At 41.4% G+C, this 26758-nt stretch overlaps 1 protein-coding gene across 4 annotated transcripts in view; it reads right to left on the reverse strand.

The window, feature by feature from the left end:
- CDH6 (cadherin 6) overlaps nt 1-26758 on the reverse strand; it is a 119439-nt gene that overhangs the window by 33107 nt on the left and 59574 nt on the right. For all 4 annotated transcript variants that reach the window (XM_072757162.1, XM_072757160.1, XM_072757163.1 and 1 more), the window contains exon 2: nt 17346-17702. In XM_072757162.1, coding sequence (XP_072613263.1) covers nt 17346-17573 — 228 coding nt within the window. In that variant the 5' untranslated portion in view covers nt 17574-17702. The remainder of the gene's footprint in view (nt 1-17345; nt 17703-26758) is intronic.

Below are 26758 nucleotides of genomic sequence, written 5' to 3' on the forward strand. Positions count from 1 at the left end.
ATTTAGCATCCAGCATGAGCACGTGGCATGGTTTCAAGGCTCAGTGTGGGAGAAAATCAGAGGAGGCTTTGAGAATGTGCCTGGGGTAATAAAAGCAATAAAGTCAGCTAAAATAGAAACACTGCTTCCCTTGAGTTGCTGGGCCACATATTTTCGCACACTGCACTCAGATGTGCAAGGGAAGATGCAGCTTCCTTTTTTTTTTTTTTTTTTATAGTTTATCCCTTAAGCTCTAATCCTATTGAGTATTAGGAACTCAATATTAGGTTGCACATCGAGTCAATAATTTAGTGCAATCCAATAACGTCTACCTGATTCAATAATAGAGTCTCTTTAGATAACTCTTTTAGATAAATCTCAGTCTTTCTGGCTTCTGCTTTCTCCCCTTGCCCCTGATCCAGTCCAAGATACCATCTGGGTGTATAAAGAAAAGAGACTCACATGGCCTGTTGTCAGAGGGAAACTTGGGGGCTTTTGGAGTCAAGGGCAGTCCTTGTATTGCCCTCTGGCCCACTGGTTTCTTGGAGAGATATCTCTCATCCATTACTTTCCTCAGTGGCATCTGTGCTTTTTGGCAGGTGGAAGCATGATATCAGTTTTCCAAGATCAAAGCTGAGTAGCTCCATCCTGTATGCCTCATTGCCATCAAAAAAGCTCCTGATGTCTGACTGTGACTTCCACTACCCTTGGCTCCTGTGGTCTCAGCTACTGGGTTGCTTTGTCTTTGATAGGTACCATCTATGGGATCATCCATCCCTTCCTTGCCCTGGAGAAGCCTGGGAAGTCTCCTGGGGGCTAAGAGGGGGTTCTCCTTCACCACATGATTGCCCCAAAAGGAAATAGACAAAAACCAGTCTACTTTCACCTTTAACCCATAAACCTGCCACTGCTCCCTGGGGACTTCAGATACATAATCTCAAGACTATATATAGAAAGGACTTCAGGTCTGTGGAATCCCTCCCTTGATTTTAGAAATAGCAAAATGAGTTTTGGTGACAGGAAGAGCCAATTTCCAGTATAAAAAATTAAGAAGTCAGTGGGAATGGAATGGAAGCATGACCTGCAGCCAAGAGCCTGGAACCAGTAATTTTTGGTGACTATAAATGGAATTCATGAGTTTTATTCTAGTTGGTTGGGCCCATCTCGTGATACATTAAATGGGCTTTAAAAAAATCAAGAAAAATCTCTTTTTCTCTGACAAAACCTAGGATCAAGCTGCCTCCATATCCCATGTTCTTTTTCAAGTGGACTATGTTGCCTTTTTATAATGACCTGAAAAATTATATTCTTCTATACAATATAAATAATTTGATTGATTTTTATAACAGTGGAAATATTTTATCTTTAAAGCATTCTCTTATATGATTCATCTGTTTGACAACTGGTCTGGCTGGGTTTTGGGAAAATAATAATAGCAGACATTTATTAAGCCTATTCTGTTGGCCAGGAAATGTGCTGAACTCATTACATAGATACATAAATTGTTACGCATCATGACACTCTTCATATTTCCTCCTAACTGATGAGGAAATGGAGGCAAAATAAGAGTTAAGTAATTTCTTAGCATCATACAACCAACGAGCAGTATTTGAGTCCGTATGATCTGATACCTCCATGTATTCTGTTAACTACAACACAAATATTATCTCTGAATGTTTGCATTCAGATCTATGAACGTTCATTAAAGGATTACTCTGTACCAAACAATATTTTGTTTATTTTTTAAAATTTTAAAAAAATATTTATTTATTTATTTTAGTGGGGGGGAGGGGTAGCTATAGAGAGAAGCAGACTCCCCACTAAGCACGGAGCTGGACTTGGGGTTCAATCTCATGACCCTGAGCTGAAATCAAGAGTCGGATGCTTAACCGACCAAAATCAAGAGTCGGATGCTTAACCAACCGAGCCACCCAGGCCCCTCCCAAACCGTATTTTAAGTGCTGAGTTACAAAGATCTATCTAATCCAGGATTTTCAACCTCTGCAATATTGACATTTTGCGCTGAGTAACTCTTTGTAATAGAACCTATCCTATGCATTATAGGATGTTTAGCAGCATTCCTGGCCCCTACCCACTAGATGCCTGTAGGACTTTTCAAGTTAAGACAATCAAAAATGTCTCCAGATGGTGCCAAATGTCCAGTGGGGGACAAATTGCCTCCATTGAGAACTACTGATTGAATTCTGTTTGTCTATCTATCCATCTGTCTGTAGTCTATTGTCTTTCTATTCTTCCATTTCTTTCTCGTTTGTGTACTTTGTAAATTTAAAATACATTCAAACAATACTATACAGATTCTGCATTTGCAGAGATTCTACACGACCCCACTCCATTCAATTTTTATCTTTTGTTAGATTTAATAACCATTGAAACAGACCTTGTGTTATGTGGAGGAGAATTTCTGACAAAGTGCTAAAAGCAAAAGAATTTTAAATCTAAACTCAGGAGAAAATTTTTAATTCCCTTGACATTTATCTTTTATACTCAATACCTTGAATTTAATGTCAAAAGTACCAGAGTAACTATAAAATGAACAAAACTTTAGTGCTATAATAGTTGTGGGAGGTAGGATAATAGCTCTCCCAAAGATGTCTATGTCCTAATTTCTGGAACTAGTGACTAAGTTACCTTACGTGGCAAAAAGGACTTTACAGATGTGATGAAGATAAAAGGTTTTTACACAGGGAGATTACCCTAGATTATCCAGGCAAGCCTTATAAGGGAAAGAGGTAGGGGAGAGTTAGAGTCAGATGGAAATGTGATGATGGAGCAGAGTTCAGAGTGTGTGTGTGAGACACAGAGACAGAGTTTGAAAATGGTAGGCTGCTGCCTTTGAAAATCGAGGTGGAGACAATGAACCAAGGAACACAGGCAGCCTCTAGAAGCCCAAAAGTCAGACGGATGCTCCCAGAAGAACATCCTGCGGACACCTTGATTTTAGCCCAGTGAAACCCATTTCAGACTTCTCACCTCCAGAATTGTAAGATAATAAGACTGTACTCTTTTAAGCCACTGAGCCTGAGGTAATTTGTTTCAGCAGCCATAGGAAACTAAGGCAGTAGTTCCTTATCCTTGGAATTCAAGGTGGTCTGAAATTGAATGTGGTCATTCAAGAATCCCAGCAAAGAGTAAGGACACTCACCTTTGGTGAGCTCTTACTATGTGTCACATACTGCAAGAAAGTGTTGTGTGTTACATCAGTTAATGCTCATGACTCCAGAAGCTAACATTTACTCTCTCCATTTTTTTTTTCTTTAGGAGAAACTGAGGTCAGGGAGGTTAAGTAACTTACCCAAAGTTCAGGGCATGGGCAGGAGGGATACCAAGATCTGCCTGTCTCCAGTGTCTATGCTAATTCACACCAGAGCATACTGCCACACAACACTCCCCAGGATGATTACAGAGGTTTCTGCATTCATTGTATTTATTATATTAGACCCCAGGCTAAGTTATTTGTAAATTCTATTGGCACAAATGATACAAACTGTAATAGATGTTATTGTTCATTTGGGATTTATCAATTAAACAAATGCCTTTTGGTTTATTCATCACATGAAGTTATTTCCCCAAAAAGGCATTGTTTACTGCCTTTAGCTTGACTCTTGATGGCCAAGGTCTTTGGCAGACTGTGACATTAGTCTCAGCTCTTGCTTAGTCTAACATTTTCATTTTCAAAAAGCCAGTGGTAAATCAAGCTGAGAGCCAGATACCCAGTCAAAAGTTGATTTAGTAAGGCACCGTAACTCACTGGTTACAATCCTACCTTTTTGCCTGATGGTATCATCTCTTTAGAAATTGTCAAATCTAAGGACACATGCCCACACAAAGGTACATGGACGCTCCCTGGGTCCCTTCTCTCTGATTTCCCCTCTCACTCTGACACATACACTTTGGAAGAAAATATTAAAATATAAATGCAGACATTTGAGACATGATGACTCAAATGGCAGAAATTTCTTTAAAAAGGTTTCTCACTAGCTAATGGACTTTTCCTAAAATGTGTTTTTCTTCAGTGGTAAAAGATATGTAGGATATAATATTCTTATATTGACTCTTAGAATCTAAGAAGTTCAAGTTACAATTTTTATAAAACAAGTAGTTTGTTTGAGAGAGGGACTACTTCTTGTTCAAATCTTAACTCTCAAGCATCCTGAATGTACTCAATAAATGATGACTAAATGGAATTCTGTAACCTACTCATAAAGTTCTGGTGACTGATTCTAGGAGAGAACATTATAAACGCATTCATTTATTAGTTTTCCTTGCTTGGGAACCAGTTTATAAGTTATGATTTGAACAGTTTTTTTCTTTTTTTGTTTCTTTCTTTCTTCCTTTCCTCCTTCTTTCCATCTTTCCTCCCTCCCTCCCTTCTTTCTTTCCTTCCTTCAAGAGGCCAATGAAACAATCAGTGAAGAGAAATGTGTAGGATCTGGATGGCCAGGCTGGAGACCGTGTTCACAAGTGAGCTAATGCCATGAATTTGAGGGCTCTTCTCATACAGTTCCAACTTCTAAGCAATTATGCTTTTGTTTCATTTGTCCTCATGTCTAAAATACTTTCTGCTACTCCAATAGCTTAATAATGTGGTGTAAGGCAAGAGTATTAGACTCAAACCTATAAAAAACGCTGGACACCAGCCCCAGCTTTGGCACTCTGCTGGTAGTGACATTGGTCCCTTAACCCTTTGGGGACTGTTTTCTCACACCCAAAAGGATTTCATCCTGCTCAACTGGACTTGTGCTTGTGCATTCATTCAAGAACACTTGTACGCAGCAATTCTTCATAAATCATAGCACCTGATAGAAGTGTAAGAAGACGTTATCACTGCTCTTTATCTCATTACAAATATTCTGGAATACGCTTTGCCTGCCTGGCACTGATTCCTTTTGTGTTGTGTTTTCTATTCTGTCTCTTTATCCCGTATCCTTCCTTTCTTTAGAAATTACTTGATGGTTTGCCATTGTAGTAAAGTTTCAACTGCTGCATTATCATTTTAAAACTGAAGTAAGTGATGTCTAGACTGTGTTGAAAGGGAGATAAAATGGAGTAAAATACTGCCACTCAAGTTGGACCAAGTCTCTTAGTTTTCTTGATTTGGCTCTAAAAATATTTTCCTTAAAAAGGAAGGTGGATGGGTGATGACCAACATCAGAGCTTTTGCACAAGATAAATAGCCCCTCCCTTTTTTACTCTTTTTACATAATACCCATAGTTGGGAAGATGGATAGGACACACAAGATACAAATCGTCTCATTACAAAAATAATTTTTTCCTTTCTTTTTTTTGTCTATATGAGAAGATGAATCCTAGCCACGCCAAACCTCATGTAGTAATAGTTGTTTCAAAGCATGTAAATCAAGACATCATACCTTACACGTGAAACTTAAATAGTGATGTATGTCAATTATTTCTCAATGAAAGTGGAGAAAAAAGATACAGTTGGACAAGAAGGTAACTTTTTACAGTTCATTCTGCTTTACTTGACTTCTAAAGTGGAAGTTTGCTTTCTGGAAGGTATTTACCCTCACTGGGAGGTGAGGTGAGGAAGGGGGTGAGGGTGAGGAAGAAGCTGTAGGCTATAGATTAAGTAAGGAAATGAGCCAGTCTCATGCTTCACAATTTGTAGAAAGAAAACAATAAAGCATGCTAAAATTTTGCATGACTGTATGTTAAAGCCGAATTTTGGGGCATCTTTTTTTCCTGTTTCTCTTCTGAATTGTGCTCATCTATAAATGGTAGAAAGAGTTAAGATGAGATTATTTTTCAGAAATGATTATTTTTCCTCTGAGAACTCAAAATATGTTGATTAGGAGAACATACAGTTGGTAAAGAAAAGAATTGGTCATTATATAGAATTTTTCTCTTCCTATATTATCACATTTTCCCCCATAGTTGATTTTCTGTGTGTGAATCATTGCAATCAACATTTTCAGGTCTTAAATGATTTCTTTTTTGCCAGGCCCTTGAATTGTCTGCACAATGTAGTTTTCTAGGAATTTTAGGAAAAATGTGCTTTCTATTGGTCAACTCTCACTTTTTCCCATTTTTGCTTCAAACTTTCTTATACTGAGACCCTAAATGATGTCTGGTTTTCAATTGTAAAAGTCCTAAAGGAACGAACTTTTATGATATGATATTATTTGCTGTATATTCTCTTTTTATCTTTCTTGTTTATGCACATACAACTGTGTTGTCTTCAGTTTCTCTGGTTTGCACTAAGGTAGCTTGAGCTTTTTCCATTGTATCATAAAATATTTGTGTCATTTTGATGTGAAATTTCCAGAGGTAGCTTCCATGGAAAGACATAATAAATTTAGTTTATATGTTTACTACCTAATATATCCTTGAACTTTAAAGACTTTAGATTTTCAGTTGTCAACCCAGTGACACAAAACACTATCAGTGATATCCATATCAAACTATGCACACCAATAAACTGGGAAACACTTCTAGATTACATGGCAGGTTTTTATCTCTTTAGTCATTGCAGCTTAATTCAAGTAATATTTGGTTGTTTCCACTGTGCATATCTGTGCCAGGTACTTTTAAGGATACAAAGATGAATAAAACATGTAGTCTAGGGTCTTGCAGAGTTTACAAAGATATAAGTATGTGAAGATTCAAATTCAATATCTAAAGTACTAATTGAAAAAGGAGCCCTGGGACCTGACATAAAACACTACTCAATATATTGAAGGTCAGAGTTGAACTTTGAACAAAGAATTAATTATTTTGCTCTTAAAAAGGTGAAGCATTCAGGGCAAGAAATTAAGTCAAGAGTGATTTTCCCTCAGTAAAACTTTGGTTCAATAACACAAGAGATTATGATATTAATTCCAACCTAACAACTTAATTACGATTATTCCAACTTAAAACATGAGTATACCCTAAGTGCAATAGTCATTTCTTGCATTGTTGGATGCATTCAAGTCTGTATTGAAAAAATAATGAGACCTAATCAGACTTTTACCATTTCATAGCGATTTAAATAATATGAACTCCAAATTGTGCCGTAAGGGGATGATGTTTTAAAATGAAATAAGAAATAGCCTTACTAGGAGGATCTACAAAAGTTACCAGGATCATCAAACAAGGTGAAGAGTAGTGCACATTTTATTTTTAGTTTGGTTGGGATAATAAGGAAGACTTCATATTTTTATACATGTGTAGTTCTGTGAATTGCTGTTCTGAGTCATATCTGCAGCTGCCTTAGCGGCTTGGCACCGTCTTCTGGCCCGTGATACTTGACTTCACGGAAGGAGACTGAACACTAGTGCAGTAATCCGCTGGGCACCTTTGCTTCTTCCTTCTCTTCCTTGGTCCCATTCTTTGAAGGCACACTTGATTGCAGAGTGACTTCCCTTCTTAGGTGGTCTTCCCTTTGTGAATGCCATACCCCGTTCTAAGCCTTTCTGTGTATTAATTAATTAAATCCTCACCTCAATAACTTTCTTACTCCCTCATGTAACAGTCGAAAAAATGGGGGGCAGGGATGTTAACTACCTTGCCCAGTATTACCCAGGTGGTCATAGTGTAGCTGGGGGCACAGACACAGCAGCCTCCTTGGCTATTAGCTTAACTCTCTAGTGCATAACTGTCGAATGAATGAAAAGCATTTTCTCTCCAAACCTATTAAAAAATGTCGTAGCCGAGATAACTTCTTCAATTGCCTCCTTATCTCCAATTTCTGTGTCCTATAGTCACCATTAAATCCCACATCCAGCCCCATTCCTGCCCTCAGGTCTTCTGAAACATATCAATTCAAATATTCATATATTTCACACATGTGCCCCTCTTTAAGAAAAGAGTGTGTATGTATTCTCTGTGAATGGAAAACTGGAAGAAGCTCTGACTATTTTCCTGGTGAAATATTTTGTCACGCTGCTTTTCTTTTTTATTCCAGGTCACGTAATTTCAAATCTGATTCCTCACATTGACCTTTGAGAATATCTATTCTTTCTACTTATTTATCAAAATAGCAATAAAAAAAACTTTTTGTCTTAGGAGAATTCTGTACTTTCTTTCAACCTCTTCTTTAATTCCAGATGGAAAGATAGGTTGCAAAGAATATTGATATATTTAGCATGCTCATGAGGATTGTATCACATTGTCATTTTAATAATTGACAACATAAAAGCTTATAAGAAGGTGGAATTTGCTACTAGCAGACTACATCTACGCAACAAAAGATGCCTTCTTTAGATTCCAATGACACATTAGCACATCAAGATAATGTCTAAATTTGATGAAGGTTATCAAAGGCAGAACCTCTACCAAAAAAACCCTGTTTATTTTGATAAAACAGGGCAGAGCATAAGGAAGACATCTTTTAATTTTGACGGGAGAGATAAAGCCTTCTGAAAGTTAAACTTATAACTCTGGTTACAGTATATTCTTGGCTTCTCATGTTGAAATTAATATCATTTGAATCAGTGGAGATGAAAAAATCAGTAAGTCAGGGATATTTATCTGAATTTTGCAATAAAATTTAGCCAAAATGAAAAGGATTTTGATTTGAAAGAAATGTCAACTGGGATGTTTGCATTTTGCATATTTAAATTCCCATCTCGTATGGTGGGCTGATAATATGAAAAAAAAATATTCTGGTGCAAATCAAGTATTTGTATTACTTGATAATTGTACAAATAAGTTAAGGTAATCAGTAAATAAATACTTAGGAATGCCTATGGTATAGATTGGAGGGATTTGTTATAATGAGCATGTAGAGTGCCTTTAACTTTCCAACAACCTCTAGAACTGTTCAGTTTGTGGAGTTAGGAGATAATATAGCTCAGTGGGAACAAAAAGGATCTGACTCCTTAACTCTCTTTTATTCACCTTGATCCCTCCATTTTGTTCAACAAATTGAATTACAAGCAGGAGGATATGGGATTCCACAGACATAAATGACATGGAAGTTGGAGGATTTGGGGTTGGGTCCTTCTTTGCCTTGCTATATTTTACTTTGGTGTGTGACCTGGGCAATCGAAGTGTTGCCTTTGGGTTTATGACCAAGGTCAGACATTCTAACTGTTTTGCTCTCCACTCGAGCAGCTGTGCAGAGAGGGAACGTTTAAGACTCAGAGGACTGCCATCACACAGGACATCTTAGCATCAAATAGCAAATTGAAGCTTACGTCATTAAGAAAGGGAACTCAGTTGGCGAGAATGGAAACACAATGAGGATTACTGCCAATATTGGCAGTTGGGAAGTTACTTTTTGAAATATTTCTTTCAAAGTACAGTCGACCAGCCATTCCACGGTCTCTTAAATACACTAACCAATTGAAATATAAAAATGTTAAGTGGCTGAGCATTAAATTTAAATGATGAAGAAGAAAGATGTGCCCAAGGCACTTGTCCTGACTCAGGGAGAAAAGATTATTGCAGGTCACTGAACCAGAATAGAAGTTTAGAGGTTATCAAGGGAAATAAAAAGAAAAGACACACTTTCACCACAATGACCAAAAAGACGACTGCTAATTGAAGATCTAGTTTTAAAATGCCCACACGTAACTATTTTGAATATCACTGATGTAGTCTGAAAATTAAGATCAAGAGAAAGTAAAGGGAGTGTGCGTAATCATAATGCAAACATATTTGTGTAGCTCTTTAACATTAGTCTTAATTTTTTTTTCCCTTTCTATTTACCCTTGGGTTTCACACATCAGATTCCTAGCAGATATTTCTGGCATTGAGCCACATGCAATCACTGAATGTCAAAGCGTGTTCTGGGAATGTTTTTTCATTTGTGCCTTGCAATGGCTCTGTGAGTAGTGGACGTACAGGGGAAGGACTATAAGTGAGCAGTTGTGAGGTCAGCCAAGCTCACTGCCAAGTGTAGCAGGCTGAGCACTTAGGCGGAAATACTTGAGTACTCTGAGCCTTGGTTTACTCATCTGTAAAATAGGGATATAAATCATATCTCAGCATTAATGTTGCTATGAGGATCAATGAGATAAGACACTCGAAGCCCTGAACAGAGTGTCTGGAAAGAAGCAATAATGCTCAGGAAATGTTAGCTGTGACGATGCTTTTAATCAGGTGCTGCTGTCTGAAGTCACGGTGGTGAAATGACTCTCTGAATCACCCTTCAAATTAGTGCCAGGAGGTTTCTATACTGAAACTTAAGAGGATCTTTTCAGAAAAAAAAAAAGAAAAAAAAAAGGAATACAAGAAAGCAGTATCTTAAGGATAGCATCTTTTAAGTGGCCTTCCAGGATGAACATCATATTGCTTCGTGTTTACTGAATTCAGACCATGTGATTCAAAGAACAAATAACTGTTCATTCCTAATTTTAAGGGGGTGTATGGGTGACAACTTTTATTTTTACACGCTGTTAAAACATTACTGTTGGGCAACCCTGTCGGGACCCCTCTCACTTTTGAGAACTTTCTCTGTTTCTCTGCTTAATAAACTTCTATCGCTTGGCTCAAAAAACCAAAAACCAAAAAACAAACAAAAAAAAAACCCAAACCCACAAAAAAGCAAAAAACAAAACAAAACAATAAACAAAACAAATTACTGTCTATCCTTTGTTAAATGGGGTAGACATTAATTTTAAAGACTCAGGAGACAGGCATCTTAGGAGGACGTGTACATTACAGCCTCAAACAGAGCCCAAATTTTCATGTTGTTTAAAGAAAGCACAGGGCAGCCCGGGTTTAGAAGAGAGGTTCAGTGTCTCCCTTCTGCCAGGGGCCTGATCCTGGAGACCTGGGATTGAGTCCCACATTGGGCTCCCTGCACGGAGCCTACTTCTCTCTCTGCCTGTGTCTCTGCCTCTCTCTCTCTCTCTGTGTGTCTCTCATGAATAAATTAATAAAATCTTAAAAAAAAATAAAGAACGAAAGCACAGCATATCTATTTTTTGGGGGAAAACTCCACAAGAGAAAACCATCATCAACTTCCAAAAAGGCAACATCAGAAAATATCTATGAAAATGCACAGTTTGTCAAATGAAAACAGAACTCCTGGTTTGCTGGTACAAATAGAAGTATCTCGAATGCTTCTAATGGAGATTCATCTCATGTATACATATTATGTGGAAAAAGAACAGAGAGAACATTGTAAAGAATAAAACGGAGAAGACCAGGGAATTCCACATTGCTGTGGGCAGTTTAATGAGCATGTGCAAATCTTTTGCCTAAAACTGGGCCAAGGTCTGAGGTTTTCAATATTTTCATCCTTTTTTTTTTTTAAAGATTTTATTTATTTATTCATGAGAGACACAGAGAGAGAGAGGGGGTCAGAGCCACAGGCAGAGGGAGAAGCAGGCTCCATGCAGGGAGCCCCACGTGGGACTGGATCCTGGGTCTCCAGGGTCACGACTGAGGCCGAAGGCAGGTGCTCAACCGCTGAGCCCCCCCAGGCTGCCTCGTCTTTGTATTAATGATGCCCACATGCCCAGGATCTAGTCTCTATGGACCTACGTTCTTCTTTTGGTATTGAACTTCGTCTCTACCGCAATCATCATGGAGCAACTGCGACACTGGCAGCTGGCAGGGCCCTTCTGCCAATGACGATGCTGCCCCTTAGTCTTCTAGGAAGTCTACTCAAGCCAAAGGTAACCTGGGCGGATTTCGAACGAGATCCACCCGCCTTCCTGTCCCCCCTTGGCGGGAGGGCAGGTGCCTCTGGGTCTTCTGTGCCCGCAGGGGGAAGCGGCGGCCTGCGGGGTCGGGAGGGTCTCGGCGTCCGCCCTCCGCCCCGGGAAGCCCTGCCCGGGTCCCTCCGCGGGGCGCTGCCTCCCCGTGACCTTGGCCGTGGGGCCGCTGACCTTGCCGCTGACCTTGCCGCCTTCTCACCATCGCGGCCCCTATAGGCGGCCGAGTCTGCGGTTCTCAGATGCCGCCACATATCAGAATCCTAAACAGTGGAAAACCAACTAAGATTGTCTGGCGGAGGGAAGGCCCTGGCCAAGGCATTAAAAAGAAAAAAAAAAATCCGCGCTCTTGAGATGTTACTGTGCGTACACACGCTTCACTGGGCCAACTCGTTGAGACGCAGGTTACAGACCTAGGGTGGGGGTGGGGGTGGGGGTGAGACTCCGCATCGCTGAGCTGGCCCGTCCTCACTTATCACCGGTACTACGGGGAATCCAGGGGCAGAGGACATCAGCGAAAGGATGGAAAGGACGACGAGAGCCTTTGAAGTCGCCGCAAGTCGCCCCCAGATGGTCAGGTGTTCGCATAAAGAATCCCATCCCTTACCCCAGTCTGTAAGTGTATCTGGGGCTTAAGCCCAGGAACTGACCCATACGGGTCAACCCTCCCTCCCTAGCTCGCTTCCCTACCTGCCACCGCCTTGTTCTAGGGGAGGCGCCTTGTTCTAGGGGAGGCGCGGAGACTTTGCTCCTAAACCAGAATCTGGACGGTCAACATCTCACCCGTAAGGGGCCTTCCCCACCCTCGGGCGCAGGAGGTGTGCCCCCCCCTCCCCTGCCCCCTCTCCTTCCTCCTCCCTCCCCTGCCTTCCCCTCTCCTTCCCCACTCCCTCCCTTCCTCCTCTCTACCATCCCCCTCCCCCTCCCTCCTTACCTTCGCCCCTCCCTATCCCCTTCCTCCCTCCCCTCCCTCTTCCTCCCCTCTTCCCCCTCCCCTCTCCTTTCCCCCTCCCTTCTTCCTCCCTCCCCTCTACTGCCCTCCTCCTCCCCCTTTCCTTTCTCCTTCCCCTTTCCCCCCTCCCCTTCTCCTTCCTCCCACCCCTCTTCCCTTCTCCCTCCCCTTTCTACCCCCTCCCTCCTCTCCTCCCCCCACTCCTCCCCCTCCCTCCCCGTCTCTACTGCTCTCCCCCCTTTCCTTCCTTCCTCCCCTCCCCCCTTTCCCCTCTCCTTCCCCACTCTCTTCTCTCTCCCTCCGCCTTCCCCCATCCTTCCCCCCTCTCCCTTCCCCCCTCCCTATCCCTCTCTCCTTCCTCCCTCCTTACCTTTGCCCCTCCCTACCCCCTCTCTCTTACCCCCTACCCTTCCCCCTCCCTCCCTCCCTCGCCCTCTGTGCCCGGGCTCTGAGCTCGCCTCACCGGCCACGGGACCCAGGGACAGGCCAGGGTGCCCAGGGGTCTGGTCGCCTCACCCCGTGTTCCAGGTTGTACGTGTCCCCTGGTCTCTCGGCGCCATCATCACCCCGGCCTCGGGGCTCCCTCCCTCCCTCTTCCCATCGCGGGCCCCCGCCGCCCTCCTGCACCTCGGGAACCGGGGATTCCTCCTGTACCTCGGGAACCCGGGATCCGCCCTCCTGCACCTCGGGAACCGGGGATCCGCCCTCCTGCACCTCGGGAACCGGGGATCCCTCCTGCACCTCGGGAACCCGGGATCCGCCCTCCTGCACCTCGGGAACCCGGGATCCGCCCTCCTGCACCTCGGGAACCGGGGATCCGCCCTCCTGCACCTCGGGAACCGGGGATCCGCCCTCCTGCACCTCGGGAACCCGGGATCCGCCCTCCTGCACCTCGGGAACCCGGGATCCGCCCTCCTGCACCTCGGGAACCCGGGATCCGCCCTCCTGCACCTCGGGAACCCGGGATCCGCCCTCCTGCACCTCGGGAACCGGGATCCGCCCTCCTGCACCTCGGGAACCGGGATCCGCCCTCCTGCACCTCGGGAACCCGGGATCCGCCCTCCTGCACCTCGGGAACCCGGGATCCGCCCTCCTGCACCTCGGGAACCCGGGATCCGCCCTCCTGCACCTCGGGAACCGGGGATCCGCCCTCCTGCACCTTGGGAACCCGGGATCCGCCCTCCTGCACCTCGGGAACCCGGGATCCGCCCTCCTGCACCTTGGGAACCCGGGATCCGCCCTCCTGCACCTCGGGAACCGGGATCCGCCCTCCTGCACCTCGGGAACCGGGATCCGCCCTCCTGCACCTCGGGAACCCGGGATCCGCCCTCCTGCACCTCGGGAACCGGGATCCGCCCTCCTGCACCTCGGGAACCCGGGATCCGCCCTCCTGCACCTCGGGAACCGGGATCCGCCCTCCTGCACCTCGGGAACCCGGGATCCGCCCTCCTGCACCTCGGGAACCCGGGATCCGCCCTCCTGCACCTCGGGAACCCGGGATCCGCCCTCCTGCACCTCGGGAACCCGGGATCCGCCCTCCTGCACCTCGGGAACCGGGAGCCGCAGCGCAAGGCCACCCGCCACCCCCAGGCGCGGCGCACTTCTCCTCCCTTAGGGCCTCGGCCCTCGGCGCGGGTCAGGGTCAGTCTTCACCTTCTTCGTTCCGGGCCCCAAGGATAGACTCTGGGAACTGCCACTTGATTGGGTCCACAGCAGGGCTTAAGGTTCCCTTGGCCCCGGGACACCCCTTCCCGCCGACCGAGCGCGCTGAGCATCGGGGAGCCCACGGGGGCCGGAGGCATTTTCGGATTTCTTTGGATTTCGGGCAAAACAGCGACACTTGGGCTCCGCGGGGCTCCGGGTGGTGCACAGGGTAGTTCACAGTTTCAACAGTAGGTGGTGCTACCTTCCTTTCGGTGATGTCCTCTGTCCCGGATGCCCCACAGTGTTTGTGCTAAGGGGGACCTTGCAAAACCAACGTGGAAAGGAAATACGGGGCAGGGTCTACCCTTAGAAGTTGTGCAGTGCCCAGGAGATGCCCGCATCCTGCAAGTAAGGAACTCTGATTATTTCACAATATGATCAAAATATTGTTTTTTCTGTTAATTGCTGTGTATCCCCCCCCCCCCCCAAATAGCTACTTATTTGTTAGAACAAAAATACCTATTAGGTTGTTTAGATCTGTTTCTTGTGTCCTGAGCACACTGTGAAACCAATTATTGAGATAATAAGGGTACCGTGAACCAAGAACGTTTTGGAACCTCTGCTATAGTCTAATCCTATTTTTTTCTGGTTCTTTTCCAAAAGTTTCTTAACATCAGGTATATGCTTTGTTCCAGATCTACTTAAAAGTAGACCAACCTGTTGCCACATGAGGAACAGACTTTCTTTTTTCTTAAAAAAATTTTTTTGGTCTATTTTTAATTAGTAAAAGTATGTTATACTGAAATCCTTTCATGTGTTGATAAAACATAACCCCAAAGGTAGATTTGGGGGGAAATGCCCTGTTAATAGAGCAAGAACACCTCTTAAACACATCTGACATAGCAATGCTGGGTACCACGGCAACCTCAGTGATTTGCCCTGGCCTTTTTTTTTCCCCCAACAGATATTCTCTTATGTGTCACAAGGAGGTGGAATGAGGTAAGGATGATAGTGAGGTAGGGAAATATGTCTAGCTGCCAAAAGAAATATCCACCTCTGACTAGTTACGTTGAAGTTGTGATTGGGAAGGGATTTTGCCACCATCCTCTACATTTCCCACCCACTGAGAGATCCCTTAATTACCTCATTTTACTTCTGCAGTGATATAAAAATCAATATCCCACTTCAATGCATTACAGATAATCATTAATAGAGTGTAGACATGGATTTTGTCACCAATAATAAGAACATCCTTATGCACCTATGTGCCAGCCACTAGTTCTCTTAGTTTAACGACACTGTGACTCCATGACGTAGGCACTGCCGCCTGCATCTTCTCGATGAAGAAACTAAAGCCTGGGAAGGTTAACAACCTGGCTGGGGCCACACAAATGGCAGTGCAGTGACGCAGCCTCAGATCTGCTGGAGTCCACAGCTCAAAACTTTTCCGCGTGGCAAGATTACCTCTCACAATGATCATGGTAAACTGATTCCTATGCAGTTTCCTCCATTTCAGCTTCTAGCATCCTCAATATCCTAGCCTTTCTTTAAAAATACGTAGTATTTTTGCTATAAAATGGCATCACGATTTTAGAAGAAAAAATGGAAAGAAAGGGGAATCGATTACTTAGACAAAGCATTTAAAACGACTTAATCTTCTATGACAATGTTATTTGTACTATAGAAAATGCTGTAAAGATTGCAAGATGATGATTATTATTATTTACAACCATTGCTCTGTTGGTATAGTGCTTGCCAGTCAGATTTCCCAAGGAAACGGAGTGAGGTACAGGTAACGGGACTGTCTTTCTCCAGCAGTCACACAGCGTGTGGGTTTCACATCAAACACAAGGCTAAACCCTTGGGGAATCTGTGTTGACGTTCACCCCTTCACTGAATACTTCCTCTCCTACTTTATTCCACATTAATAATTCATTCATTGGAACAATGCCTGGTTACCTCAGCCCAAGCCATGGATGGCTTTCCTTCATTTATAGTGGTAAATACTTAAAGAGAATATTTGCACCTCCTTATTTAGGGATATCTGATAACAGACTGGAATGTGAACATGCAGCCCTTGGAATCTGCAAAATTTACACTATTTGCATGATATCCCAACACAGTCGTTTCAAAATCATAGCTGCAATCATAAACAAAGACATTTTATCATTTCTATTATGCTCATCCTCTGTTTACATAAAGGGTATGTGACAATTACATTTCCTATCAATACCATATTATGGAACACAGAACCCTGCAAAAGTGCAAATCCGTGTCTCTATTTTTTCCCCCATCTTTGCAGTATGCAGATACTCTGCAACAAGAATGTAGCTGATGATAAAATTTCAGTGAAACTCACGATGACAGTCTAACCGAGCTGTTTCCCTGACTCAGCTCCAGTAACCTCGAAGGGCTATGATAAGTGATGCCTCCTCATTCTACTTTCTAGAGTCAATAAAATGGTCAGATGATATTTGGAACTAGCACCTTTACATAACCATTTGTCTCTTTTGCGAACCTTGCCACAATTGAATCACAAGTTTGCGAAATGCCTGGCTCTTGCCAATTATTTGAGACAAGACAAACCCAGCGGCGGTAGCAACAGTAACGGCAACCAAATCTGAGGCAGCGGTGGATTTTGAGGACAAAGGGCTCCATTTGGTCAGAGAATGGATGGCACTGTCGGGAGCAGTGTTAAGAAGTAGTTAATTTGAACCTGGCCAAAGGACTGACGCTCAGAATGTTTGCTTTCAGAATGAGAAAAAGGAGCCTTCCTTCCCTTACAGCTTAATCGCTCTATTCCTATTTTTAATACCATCCTACTTTATAGAATAGCCGGACCACATTTTTCAAGCTAAAGTAAAAATTAAAGGATTTATGATAATCCTATGTGGATGGTTGTGGGCGTTTCTTTTTCAACTGAAGCATTTCTTTCTTTGTTGCATTGCTAACATTTCCCAGCTTCTTGCTACAGTCTTCTTCCCGAAACTACTCAAGTGAAGGGAAAAAAAAAAGAGGTCTTACCAGATAAGCAACAATTCTTACTGTATTGGGGAACAGTTCACATCCTCCCCATCTATTTATTAGGAGTAACTTCTTCAGGCTTTAAAACCAGAATGTCAAAGCGCCCAATGGAATCCTACCTTGCCCACATACTGATAATCGGATCCCGTATATTCCTCCAGGAGAAAGAACTGATTCCACATCCAGCTCCTTTTCGAACGGTTCAGCTCATTTTTGCTGTTTCCAGAGAGCTCCAGGGCCCGTTTCTTTGCCGGGAAACCACTAGTCCTCTTGGATAACGGGGTTGAGAAAGTTGGGTAGGGCTGACCAACCCAAAAGAGTAGCAAGAAGTACCGGTAAGTTCTCATTCTGATGACACAGTCCAGTCTCTGGGTAGTGGGTACCCTGCTCCTTGAAGTGTCTTTTTTCACTGCACTGTTTCCAGCATCATTCCTCCTTTCTTCCTTAATGTTCTTTGCTTGGCTCTCAGAGGATATCTGGAAAGAATAATAACATATCAAACATTTTTAGAGATGCTTAAAATTCAGTGTTAGAGCAAATAAGCTCTGGAAAAAGAGGACAGAAATTTGAATAGCAAAACAACAAAAATAAGTTGGCTATCAATTTTGAAGTGAGGAAACCGTTCTTTCAGATATGCTAAATGGAAGGCATGTGCCGAGTCGGAAGCTGCTGCTTTCCTTTCTCCTTTTCTATCACTTAAAAATCCTATTTTAAGTCATAGCGTTGCTGTAGGTCAACATGCCAGAGTCGATTATTTCACTACTCTTTTTCCTCTCGCGTATGTGGGCCGAGATCTAGTTAGAAGGAACGAGTCTGTGTTTCTGATTCCATTTGCATATTTATCCCCATGAACAAGGCTGAGGCAAAGAATATCACAGACAATTTCGATTCGATTGAAAGTGGATAACGTTGAAGTTTCACTAGAATGTATTGAGTACCTGTGATGCATCAGCCTAAGTCAAGACAGCGCCTGTTCTTCATACTCTTGGCTTCAGAGATGTGTTGGGTGGAAATAGACTGACCTGTAGGTCTATCCCAGGTCAAGTAAGTTTGGAAAAAAAAAAAACCACCACACACCATCTTCTCTTCGGAATGCATACTAGCATATTGAAGTTTCTGAAGGAAAATTTTATAACAATGATGCAAGCCTACATTTAATAAAGGGTTTCCCAAACTTGACCAGGAGGCTTTTTTCCCCCCTCATATGACCTAATAACACTATAGGATGGGTTACTGAACAACCTATAGAATTTGTATATAGCAGAATATAGGAGTTAAGTGAGCAATTCTGTTTAAGTTGCTGTAGGAAATCCTGGGCTTTCATCTCTAAATTTTCCTTGTATCATAAGTCATCAAGGATATATAAAAAAACTAGTCAAATAATTTCTAGGTAATTTCCACAGGTACATCAAATATATGTCAGTATCACAGTGAGGAGAGTCGACTACAAGATCCCCAGAAAAGTCAGCTCTTATACTGGTGTATAATGATTTTCCATGACAAATATTAATTTTCAAGACCATAACCTCACATTAAAAAAATCCTTGGGCCAGACTGTCTAGCAAAGATGTTACGGTGTGGTTTACTATTTCTTGTAATTAGAGCAATACATACCTATATTTCCATCCTAAACTTTTCCACATTTCTTGGAAATCCAACAAATTACTCCTTCATTGTACTATTCGATATGAGAAAACTATTTTCTTAGATAATACTAGCACTAAAAATGAAGCGCGTAGTAATGTAGAACGTAATAGTAATTAACTTGGTAGCTTCACCGAATAAATGCAGATAAAGAAATCTGTTTTAGGTAATCTGATGAGAATTGTTTTTTTCTCTATGTCAGAAAAGATTTGTTCACTTGTCTCCTATTATTCTACCAAGTAAATGTATATATGACCAGTGTTCTGATTTTTTTTTTTTTACTCCAGCAATGAGTAATTATAGTCAACTGAACATGCGGTTTAGTGAAAGCTTTCTATTGGAATATCAGTGAAGAATTTCATAGTGTTCAGCATTTTTAAACCTTTATTCCATTACTATGCATCTTCCTGACAGCAGGCGGGGGGTGGGGGGGGGAGTTGAAAATTCCACAGGTGAGTAAATTAGTACTGTGACAATTAGTCATCCTGGAAAAATGCCAGGCAATCGTATACTTGTCATTAGATAGCCTTGGTACAGGTGTGGAATAACTGATGATCAATTAGGCCATGACAATTCTTCTCTTCTCCTGGATAGTATATAAAGGGGATTGGGAGAGCATATGGAGAAAAGCCCTCTGAAGACATCTATTCATTTTTAGTAGTAGAGATTACACTGAGGTCGATTCAGTGGAAATTACATTTTTCTTAATTTCTCATATTCTCCATTATTTGCATAGACAAATCGTGCAGTGAAGAATTACATGTCTGCGGCTGCACTCAGTGTGTGCCCCATGGTGCTGGCAGGAAAGAGGGATTCAGAGAATGGAGGTGTCAGCTGTTTAAAAGACAGACTCCTAAGGGCCATTTTAAAGAAAAATCGATCCCTGTGGGCATTGTGTGGAAACTCTACAAGCTGTTGCCACTTGAATATTAAATATTAGTTCTTTTTAATATCACAGATACCAAAATGTCAAATACTTCTTTTCTTTTCTTTTTCTTTCTTTCTTTCTTTCTTTCTTTCTTTCTTTCTTTCTTTCTTTCTTCTTCTTTCTTTCTTCTTTCTTTTTTTTTTTGCTTAGTTGGTAATGAGCTTTTAAAATGATGCAAATTTAAGCAGTGTTTCTAAGTGTGTTAGAACATCTAGATTTGCCATAACCCAGCTCATTTTGTATCAGCTTGGCAGGGTGTGTCCTTGTTAAAAACTCAATATGCAAAATTACTAAAATTACTGTGATCCACTCATATTTAGTGTTAGCTTTTTAGAGGGATAGACATCTGTGTGAAAATCATAGTTTAAAAAACTCCAACGAACTCTGGACTATTGAATGTATAACTTAGCAATTCTTACTTAATACTTCGTGATAGGCAGGATTGCCAGTGGTGAAGATTGTCAGTGCTGGAGCCAGACTGCCTGGGTTTAAATCCAGGCTCTGTTAGTTGCTGTGAACTGCTTAATCTCACCGTACCTTAGTTTCTTCTGTAGATGAGGATAATGACAGTGACTACCTCATAGGGTGTTGTAGGGATTAAGTCATTACATGCACAGCACTTATAACAGTGCCTGGCATTTAGTAAGGTATTAATAGGTATAAGCTGCTATTATTATTATAACTGTTGTTATCACTATTGTTATTGTTACTGTGATGCATGAAGAATCCATCTACAGCACACCACAAAAGTCTGCAAAAGCTAGCATAGGTTTCCCTCTTCTGCTTGAATATTTTTCTAGAAGCATTTCTGAGCGAGACAAATTATTTTAAAATTAAAAAATAGAAGCACTTTAAAAATCAGAATTATGCCATTTGTTGATCTTTTTCCTCTGTGTAGACTTCAATTCGGGATTTCACAGTCATAGTGTAAAAACAGAGAAGGTGGAAGCTTTATGCCTGCTGGCTGCATGAAGAATGTGGGCAAAAAGGAAAGTTCACTGGAGGATGGATTCATTCATAGAATCTGTGTTTTTTTTCCCTTTCCATTTTGTTATGTTAAGATTTTAAAATCATCTTTACTTCATTCACATGAAAAAAAAAATCAGAACCATGGGACGCCTGGGTGGCTCAGTGGTTGAGCCTCTGCCTACAGCTCAGGGTGTGATCCTGGAGTCCCAGGATCGAGTCCCACATTGGGCTCCCTTTATGGAGCCTACTTCTCTCTCTGCCTATGTCTCTTTCTGTGTCTCTCATGAATAAATAAATAAAATCTTAAAAAATCAGAACCAGTTTCAAGGTAGTAATTTTGACCTTGTAAAAATGGTACTGGACAAATGTGTCTTCTTATAATTAACATGCTGTTATTATTCTAATGCTATATGGGATAAGAATTTGCTAAAGTTTAAGTGAATGAGCAATGAATGATGTATATATATTTTAGACTTTACTTAATCTAAAAAATATGATGAAAAAAATATTACAAGCAAAACCTCAGATGCAAAATACAGGATTCTTAGGAGGCAAAATGGCCATCGGTCAAGGAGGGAAAGGGCCCCGTGTAGCATAACTTTGAGAAATATGGTGAAGCTGCTGAATTCTGAGCAGTCGAAATACAGGGGAACTACATGGCAAGTAGTAATCAACTGTGCTGGGTCATTTTGTGGACGTCAAGAAGTAAATCAAAAGGACAAAGAAGTAGGGCACACATAGACAGTGAATTTTAAAATAGCAGGTGTGGTATTCAATCAGGAAAGAACTAGAAGATTAGAGAGTGGGAGGGGAAAGAACGAAAAACAAAGTGGATATTGGACCTTTACGCCACCATCCCCTCATGGCACTCAGAGCAAGTCATTTAGAAATATCAAAACCTCTATAAAAATAAAACCTGAACTGCCTAATTGCAGCCTAATGATCGTTTAGCAACGGACTCAAAAGATTACTTAATAGATCACACCTCTACTTCTTATTTTCTTTTTTGCTGGCATCTATCTGGCTTTTTGGAGGGAATTTCTGTTTCTTATAGGCAGTCATTTGTATACTCTGAAATTCGATGTGCAAAAGTGATTGATCCAGAAAAAATAGTTTGCATCTTTACAGTAGCCCCTTTTCAGTGATGTGTAGAAGGTAATTAAGATGTTAATGGATGGGGGTAAGGCCCACACAGGGTTAATTGCATACTTTGTAACTTTATTTCCCTGGCAGCCAATATGCACATATACATCCATCTTCACTAGAACACATACATGGTCAAGTCCAGCTCTTTTTTAATCCATGTCATTTAGGAGGAGCCTAGACCTCATTAATTCATGATCTACCAGTTTAGAATATGTGATAATTAATGCAGAAGCTGGGGTAAAGTTTTCCTTTGATTAGCAAAACCTTTTCCCTTAGATTGTTGGAAATTAACAATGTAAAAATATTTCATAGGGATATATAGAATAAAAAGACAAACTGCAATGTATTCAAGTTCCCTGGAGTACTCTGAAACCACCTTTTATTTGCAAATAATTAATATGCTAATTAGAAAACTTCTCTATTGATTGAATCGCTTCTCTAGTGACTTATGTTTGATAATAGTCTAAATGACTCAACTGTGTTATCTAGGTTTGAGATACTGATTTTATTATACTTTTTACAGACAAACAAATAAGTAAATACTAGGCAGATTTAAAAGCAATATAATTACTTTAAAGTTTTAGAATTCAGACTTAGCATACATTTGTTCTAGTATTCTTGATTAATTCTAATCAGTGCAATGATACTATAATACTATCTAGGCTTACAAATTAGACCGAGCACATTCATTCTTTGGTATGCAGAACTTTAACCTGGGCATTGAAAGCACAGTAAGCATTTAATAAGCAACATTATTAATATACTTTAACCATTTACCATAGTAAGAGAATGTTTTAAAATCTGGTAGGAAATTGTTTCTTCAAATAAATGGTGTTGCATATAAATGCTGTAGGATGGTATTTTGCATGATGCTGCTCACAAAAAACATCTCTGAAAATGCCGTCTACACATAAGTCATCCTAACCATTGGCATACCCCATTAATAATACGATGCCCTTATTAAGGGAATATAAGTATTATAATTCTCTTATTAAGTTTTGGTATATTTTCTCACATTATATCATTAAAGAAGTAGAAAACAACTGGTTATTTACAACTTTTGAACATTTCTCATTCCAACTCTAAACGTGAAATTGCTCTAGTCCCACAGTCTTTGGGTGCAGTGGGCATGAAGAAAATATTTACTCCATTAAAACCCAGCAAATTCAAGAAGCAGAACTGTGAAATCAGAGCGAAGCCAAAGGTATACATGCCTTTCTACAAGTAAATCTTTAAAAATATATATGTTCTTTATTCTGAGAGAAGAGTTTTACAATCAATTAAGTTTGTTCAAGATCAATTATCTGATCTTCCAAAAAACTTTGTTTTAAGTAAGTTGCCACCTGCTGTGAATAAAAAATCTATAGAACATGGCTGATCTAGAAGTGGTGGCATAAGGACAGAACCAATTTGCAATTTTTGGTAGAGATTTCACATGAAGTCTTCATTTCTAAACCTCCATTTCATTTTTCTGTAAATGTCAAAGTCACTGTTGAGTAAAATTGGTTCTGTTTCATGTGTGTAATGAACTCCATTGAAATGTGTCAAACAGCTTTGGCATCTCTCATCACGTAGCATTTCTCTTGTGCCAATGAATCATTATGGCAACAGCCATCAAATGATGCCTGATTTTTTTTTTTGTAAATGTTTATATTTGTGGATAATATGCCAATCTGTTTGCAAACTGATGTATTTCCAGATGAAGCTATTTTAACAGTATTACCCTGGTTCTAAAATCATATTCCACACATTGCATTAATGAAGATAAAATCAAATGTGTTACAGCACATAAAATGGTGTTTTATGTGTAGTCCAGGCTCAAGGAATATTTGTGGATTTGAAATACTCATTTGGGACCAAAAAAAAAAAAAAAAAAGCAACACTAACAACAACAAAAACCAAAACCCAAAACTTGAATCAGAGAATAAAGATGAAGGTCTTTTTCCACATATTGGGAAAAAATTCCAACGTATTTTATCATGAGAGAAAGTATCAGAGTGTGGTTAGGAGCAGACTCTGGCACGCCACACATTTGGATTAGAAGCTCAACCCTATTCAACACTGGCTGGGGATCAATGCGTGTCTCAATTTGTTTGTCTATAAAATGGAACGATATTAACAGTACCTACCCGATAGGATGGCTGTGAGGATAAAAAGAATGAATTTATGTGAGATCCTACAATTAAGATGGCCAGGATGACCTAAACTGTAAAAAAAAAAAAAAAAAAAAAAAAGGCCTTAGCAGAGGACACACATTGGCCACCCAAGGCACACTTTGCGTCTTATGTGTTTCTCATTTTGCCTTTCACAATTAAACTGAAATCAGCTATCCATCTTTAAAGATCAGGGCTTGCTCATTTTTGGATCAACTGGAAACATCAGAAGTTCTGGTGACTTTTTTTTATTTCTGGAGCGGATGGAGCTCCCTCCCAAAGCACTGCAGGTATTTCCCCACCAGTCCCTCATGATGCCATTCAATTGCTCTCTTCATTCCTTTATGCATATTGCCTGGTTCCCGAGGGTGTCTGGGCTTGTGGATGCTGTCTTTTCCCAAAAGATTTACTCAGGGAAACAGAGGAGAAGAGAATGCACTTTACATCTTTAATTAGTCATAGCATGAATTTCAAACAATTTCTGTAGCAAACTATACATCTAGGTTGCAGAAATATGTGAAGGACTTGGTTTCATACTACTTCCTGCTTGTAAGTCAGGCTCCTTGGCAGCTCCACTAATTCTTTTAGATGCATAACCATTTAAGACAATGAAGCTTCGATAAGACTTCAAGATGTCAAAACCCACTGGCACAGTAGTGTGAGTGATTTCAGTGAGTTTGCTCTTTCAATAGCTCAATGAAAGGGCAGCCTCAGAGTACTGGCTGGGAGCTATGGGCTGGCAGGAGGCTAGGGTTCCTTTGTGGGTGTGAGAAGTTCAAAACGATTTAAATTTATGTACGTATTTATTTATTTATTTATTTATTTATTTATTTATTTATTTTCAGATTTAAGTTCATTAAACCCTAAAAGAAGTCACGTGGTTGGGTTTATCAACATGTCATTGCAAAACCTGGCATATCGCAGATGATTTTTAAAGGCTCATTCTGGTACAAAGTGTTATGATGAATGGAGATGTTGTATTTATTTCTCCTGATACAATGTCTAAGCCTTTTATCACCTACATGAAGTCTAACTCATAAATGATAACACTGGTGAGTCTTCCCTGTTCCATCCCTGACCTTACCCTGTGTTAGCACCGTGTTAAACATACCACAAACACGTCTTATTTTAATTCTCATGCCCATTCTGTGAGGTGGCTAATCTTATAATTTCTGTGGATGAGAAACTGAAGCTTGGAGAAGTGGAGTGACTGGTTCAAGGTCACACCACGAGTGTGTAATAAAGCCAGGTCTGAGCCTCGGCACCACAACCCTCAGTCCTTGCTCTGAACACACCCTGAGGAGTCACAGCCCAAGATCAGAGCTCAGTGTGGCTGTGACCTTAGACTCGAGTCTTCATGACTTCCCTAACGTGGTAACAGCAGTCCAGGTTTCTAGAGGTAAAAATAGTTGTCACAGATATATAAAGCTAAATAAGAACAAAGGTTTGCTCTGTGCCCTGTAATGGGATAAATGCTCTATCTATATGTAAGTCTTAACAATCCTCTGAGCTGGAGACTGTCTTCCTCTTTCTCTGCCTTAGAGAGGAGAAGTCCAGGTTTAGAGGGACTGGATCCTTTGCCCAAGGGCACGTTAGCTACTGGTTGGCAGAAGCTGGATAAGGCCCAGCTAATCTGGAGGCTCCTTCTTAACTATAACTTTCACTGTCTCATCTGTATTTCACTCATGGAAGCAGCATCTAGGTTTTATTTACTCTCATTTCAGACAAAATTTGAACAAATGTATCAGCAGGTTTCTAAATCCCCAACACATTAAAGGGATGGTGTCAGGAGAGCTGGAAGCTGGTGTAGCCATATGAGTAGGAGGGGGCGCTGAAAGGGGCAGAGGGTGGCAGCAAACGGGCAGCAGAACTAGACGGAAAGGATGGAGTCAGGGGCTGGCCTGGTGGGTTAGTGATGCTCTGTGTGCCTAGGCCAAGAGCAGCGCCTGTGCCTTGTGACCGTAGGTAGGCATTTGTAAAGTAAGGGCTATGGATGAGGGCACAGGTGACCCAGTAGAAGTGCCTGAATTAATGACAGGATGACTCATGGCCATCAGGGTGAGCGTATGAATTCTTCACAGCACTTGAGGGTATTACCATGTTGCAAATCCAGCAACGAATATTCATAATGATGACCTCGGATCATTAAGAAAGGGTCCACATTCTCTCTCTCTCTCTTTTTTTTGGGGGGGTCCACATTCTTTTGAATGTTGATGAAGGCACAGATCCGTAGAGTTCCTCTGAACCCCATGACTGTCAAAAGTTGTTATGGGGGTATTTAGAAGGGCTGGGTTTTGGGCCTCATTGTGTTTCTTTCACTTCCTATTTTATCTCGGGCAAGCTGCTCCATCCCTCTGAGCTTAGGTCTGAAATTAGGGCCGGTGTGCTATCACAGGGTTAGAACGCATTGTGGTTGGAAGCACAGCCGCTTCACCCGTGTGTATCCTGACGTCAATACTCATTGTCTTGAGTAGTTGTCAAGTGAGTTGACATGATGTGCTTCAACTTTCTCATCTTCAAATTGGGAATAGTAAACTTTGGGGTCTAGGTAGAGGCACTTGATAAAGAGCACCCAAAATTCCAAAGAAATTAAGAAATAAAGCAGTGCTAGATGGGGAGTCAGCTATCACATTTATGACTAAAATAATAAAAGGCAGATTGGAAAGGTAGCTCAGTGTGAGCACAGAGCAGA

This window comes from Vulpes vulpes, chromosome 4 (assembly GCF_048418805.1).
Source record: "Vulpes vulpes isolate BD-2025 chromosome 4, VulVul3, whole genome shotgun sequence".
In the NCBI taxonomy this organism is placed as follows: Eukaryota; Metazoa; Chordata; class Mammalia; order Carnivora; family Canidae; genus Vulpes; species Vulpes vulpes.